Source organism: Sycon ciliatum, chromosome 5 (assembly GCF_964019385.1).
Source record: "Sycon ciliatum chromosome 5, ocSycCili1.1, whole genome shotgun sequence".
NCBI classification, from domain to species: Eukaryota; Metazoa; Porifera; class Calcarea; order Leucosolenida; family Sycettidae; genus Sycon; species Sycon ciliatum.
The window spans coordinates 31,648,811-31,653,810 of NC_088647.1; the positions used below are offsets into that span (position 1 = coordinate 31,648,811).

At 52.3% G+C, this 5,000-nt stretch overlaps 1 protein-coding gene across 1 annotated transcript in view; it reads right to left on the reverse strand.

The window, feature by feature from the left end:
• The window catches only part of LOC135817009 (GATA zinc finger domain-containing protein 14-like), a 9,549-nt gene extending 7,644 nt beyond the window's left edge, over positions 1-1,905 (reverse strand). Inside the window, 1 exon segment of the mRNA XM_065330109.1 lies at positions 946-1,905. Within this exon segment, the coding sequence (XP_065186181.1) occupies positions 946-1,905 (960 nt within the window).
• Between the last annotated feature and the right edge of the window lie 3,095 nt (positions 1,906-5,000).

Here is a 5,000-nt window from a genome sequence, read left to right on the forward strand (position 1 = left end):
GGGATGATGGGATGCTTCATCCTCGAACAATAATGCGAACAGTTATGCGCAGCATGGTGAGTGAATGGAATCACGTATAGAGTTCTCAGTTATTGGGATTAGTCAGCCATGACAACAAATCGTCGGCAAAGTACTGCGGCACACCCGCAGGAGACACCAAAAAAATTCAAGGCAGGAGACACCATGCCCTGCACGAAACTGCTAAAGCGTGGCCTCAAGAGACCCCAGAAGAGGCAGAACAAAGGCAAAGTGGAAACCCAATGCAAGGAAGCCATAGGTCACTGGAGACGCAAGGGAAGGAGGTTCGGTAGGCAGTTGGATCAGAGGAAGCTGCAGGTAACAGAGATCTTACAGGGACAAATACAATGGTTATGGAGACTCCCCCTCCCCTCCCCCCTCCCCCAAAGCATGGTGTTGTTAGGTCCAAACCAACAACCTTCAGGGACTGCCCTTGGGACTTGTTTAAGGTCATGCAAAAGCAGACATGGAGTGGGAACTGGACACGTCGAAGTTGGAATGGCAGATTGGTGGATGTCGTGGGTATTTTCAGTATGTACACCGGTTCTCCTGCACCCGACCCAGTCAAAATCTCAGCTTCAATTACATGTCGCTGGATGCGCTTCACAATTAATCTTGTGCCATTGCACAACTTCGGCGCATCCAGGTTCCTGAGAAGCATGACCGGCACACCCACTTTGAGGTGAAGCAGGTGACTTGGTAAGCCTGAGGGGTTACAGGAGTTCAGGAATTCAACAGGGTAATCACCAGAGTCGTCATCTTCGACAGTGTCAACAGACTCGTACTGGACCAAGTCACCTGGCAGTTTGTGCATGAGTATCCCATTCATGTCAGTGACAGTGTCATTCAAAGGTGCAAGGATAGCTCTTTCTTTCAACCAAGTGGGATCGAAAAATTGTCCGCGACATCAGGGTAGATTATTCGTACAATGTCTTCTTGGGAAGCAGCAATCTGTGCGAGATCACTCGGAACCGCAATTTTGCCTGAAGGCAGAACGGGTATTGCACCGTTGCCGACTTTAAGGAGCTGCGCAGAGAATTGACCCGCATTGGTATCACTGCTACGCAGAACTCGCATGTTTGTGGTAAGTGTGTACTTCACCACGGAACGCCAGAATGCCGAAGACTTGATGCAGGCATTGATCTCATCAGCAGAAGTGCCTCTAGGAACAATAGGCAACGTTTGGCGAAAGTCACCGGACATCACAACCGTCACACCACCCATCAAGGAATTAGAGCTGCGCAGGTCTCGCAAAGTCCTGTCGACAGCCTCGAAAGCATGCTTGTATGACATCGTGCATTCGTCCCACACGATCAGCACAGCCTCACGAAGGAGCGCTGCTTTCTCAGAATCTTTGGCGATCGAGCAGGTTGGCTCCTCAAGGCGGTGCAGATCTAAGGGCAAAGCGAACGTGGAGTGAGCAGTCAGACCACCAGCCAAGATTGTGGCTGTTATTCCGGAAGAGGCAACAGCCAAGGCAACGTGTCCACCTGATCTAACCTTTGCAAGAAGTACGTTTGTGACGTACGTCTTACCTGTACCACCGGGTGCGTCGAGGAAAATCAACCCACCGTCACTTGCCTGTACCTGGTCACAAATTGCGTCATACGCCGAACGTTGATCGTCGGTTAGTGTCGGTTCTTGTTGTCGTACTTGCTCAAGCAACGCGGCACGGTCGTAGTTGGTCTCCCTTGCAAGAGGCTGGTCGGACAGAGTTGAACTTGCCTGTGATGGGTCTGGAAGGCCTGCACTTACCAAGGTTCTACCGCACATGGTGAGAAGGTGTGTCTGGATGGCGCAAAGGCACTGATCGAACTCCATCTGAGAAAATGTTCGCGCCTCATTCCCTTCCTGTCGACGCGCCGCCTGCAAGTAATCTTCTGACATTGCCTCACGGTATTCATTCCATAGTCGCAAAGGATCACTAACTTCTCAGAAGGACATCATGATGGAAAAGAGGTGCCTGATCGCAGCTGGATGGCTGGACTCGGCAGCCTGAAGCAAGGCACTGAGCCAATGCTCGTCGTCCTGCAGCAGACCCCGAAGCTGACTGGCTTGCCTGTACGTTTCGCAAACTTGGTCATCTACTGTCCTGACATCATCGAACGAAGTCGGCCCGTGAACAGTGTGCAGAAGGAGTCGCAAGTAATAGCACTCTGCCTGCCTTGGGTGCACAGCGTACACTCGGCCGAGAGCATCACTTTTCCTGACCCCCTCGTAGCCTGGGACAAGAGTGCCGACTTTGCGTCTCTTGAATTTCTTCCGTTGGGCATCCCACACGAAGTAGGAAGGCACGCTGTTGTACAGAAGAGTTCTCGCGAAGGCATCAGTGGCACAAAGCTTGAAGAAAGCAGTGAGAGTAGTCTCTGGCGGACTCTCACTTACCGCATGGGCGGTCTCTTCTGTGAAGTAGACTCGCTGGCCATTCTCCAAGTGAACCGCAAGGTGGGTGACTGTTGGATACCTGCCATGAATCGGGAAGCCAAAAATGCGCCAGACTGCCTCGCTACTGGAAACATACCGACCTGTCTGGTACCTGCTGACCTCATCGTTCTCATTCTGGACACCGAAGACTGCCTGATCCGAACCTTTGTTGATGTACTTTGTGATGTACTTGATGGCCTTTACAGAGTTGCACACCTCCACATTGATGTGCGCACTGAACAATCGAAGGAGGACTGGGTTGTAAGGCACAACCGATCTGTTGTCGACTTCGACTTCTTCATTTCTAATTTTCAACACCGTGAATGACCCGCCATCTTCCCCGGAGCGCCTGCGGTAAAGAGGGTATCCATCCCTGTCCGTCTGGGTGTGTTTCACCATTGGTTTGGGGTACCCTTTGCTGCACTTCCCATCTTTCATGCATGGCGCGCTTGTGATTAGTGCACCGCAAGGTCCATGGTTCATATGCTTTTTGACCAAGTCATGGAGGACAGGGTCATCCTCCGCCGAGGGAATTTCCGCACGAACAACATCATCCACATCAGCAGATGGAATTGAATGCTGGAGCCACAGTAGTGCATGCATGTGTCTGCTAGCTACACTGTTCGCACGCTTCGCGTGCTCAGCACGTGGTGGTGGCTACACGATTCGCACGCTTTGCGTGCTCAGTGTGCATGGCCTGCTATCAGAACGGCAACTTCATTGACCGTGGGTGTGTTCACCTTGTGGTGCTCGGTCTGCGCTCAACTTCACTGCGTCTTCAGTCGCAAGTCTGGGACATTGCCAACATCCAATGCCGTCTTGATGTTGACGATGTGCGGATTGTGCGCATGGAGCATCGCCTGCAGGTCAGCAACAGTGACGTGGTGGAGGTTGTGAATAACTTCGCACCGCCTGCTAGTTTCTCGCTCGCTGTCACCCATGAAATAAATTTGCAAGAACCTGTGCTCTTCGCCTGCCGGGGAAGGATTGACCCAAGTCTGTGGTAGATTTGCCCTTTCACCTTGAACGTTGGAATGTAGCCGTCCATGTACTGCTCATTCGCACCAAATGATGTCATTTGGAATGCACTGTTGTATTTGCGAATGCTCTGGAGGAAGTGCTTATATTCCTGAGTTGTAAGGCCAGAAAGCAGGTTTTTGAGCGGCTGAGGTGGCTCTGCATAGTCTGGGAGATCAATATTTCCACTTGAGCAACATATACCTGGCGGCTCATTTTTCCACGTTCTGGCCTTGCAATGCTTACACAGGACGTTCATGCCACCTAATGTGATGGACCTGTTAGTGGGAGTCCAAGTTGCTGTCGTAATGGAAGCCCAGTTTACCCCAGATATCTGGTTTAATGGTCTGTATGTTACGGGTGAAATTACCAGTACGCTCACCTGCTCTTGTAGTGGCCATAGGCTGTTCGTGGGGATCTGGCCCTGTGGCGGATGCATTTTCATCCGGGGGTGCTCCCTGCCGCTGAGCATTTTGGCTTTTTCGTACCTCCGTGTCCCCTTGCGTCTCGAGTGACCTCGCTCTGGCAACTTGCATACGGCTTTGACTTCGGCGATTGTCTGCCTGCTCAGGTGTCTCATGCGAACGTGCCTCAGCAGTTCGGCGGCAGTCACGGTCTCTGCGTTCCAGAGTTCGTTCATGCGTCTCCTGAGAGTGTGTCGCAGCAGTTTGTCGACGATTTAGAAGTCTGCGGCGATCAGCCTGTTCTTCAATTTCCCGTGACCTTGCCCTCTGCATTCGAACCCTGGCTTGTTCCCGTCTGCGGGCAATGACCTCTTCAACGTCGGACGACGTTATTGATGAGAACCGGCGGCGTCTTTTCCCAGACCGCTGAAGTCCTGGTGAGGGAGGTTCTTCATCGTTGGAAGGAGAAGGAGGGACGTCTGTTACGCCTTCGGGAGGCTGGTCAGGGTTGTCCATCACCTGGTGGCGGATGAAGCGGCTCAAAACATGAAAAAGTGCAAAGCGTCGCCTAGGTCAAGTCTTCAAGTTTTTTGTATTTGCAGAGAACGGTTCACGTGGAAAAGGAAGCTGTAGATCTTTTGTATCATTTTTTTGGAGATCTTTCTATTTGCAGAGAACGGTTCACGTGGTCCGCGGGAAAGGTAGCTGCACGATGCGCTCTTCACTGCAGATCAGATGCACAGTGCAGTCAGTGCAGATCTTTTGTATCCTTTTTTTGCAGATGTTTCTATTTGCAGAGAACGGTTCACGTGGTCCGCAGAGCGCTTGTGCGGCTGCTAGTGCTACCTATGGCCTAGGGTAGGTGGCTACACGATTCGCACGCTTCGCGTGCTCAATGCTTCTGCGCGCGGCTGCTACTGCTACTCGTACTGATCGTGTCTGCTAGCTACACTGTTCGCACGCTTCGCGTGCTCAGCACTTGGTGGTGGCTACACGATTCGCACGCTTCGCGTGCTCAGTGCTTCTGTGGCTGCTTCCGCTAGCTACACGATTCGCACGCTTCGCGTGCTCAGTGCTTCTGCGGCCGCTAGCTACACTGTTCGCACGCTTCGCGTGCTCAGGGCAGCGCTGCTCCTC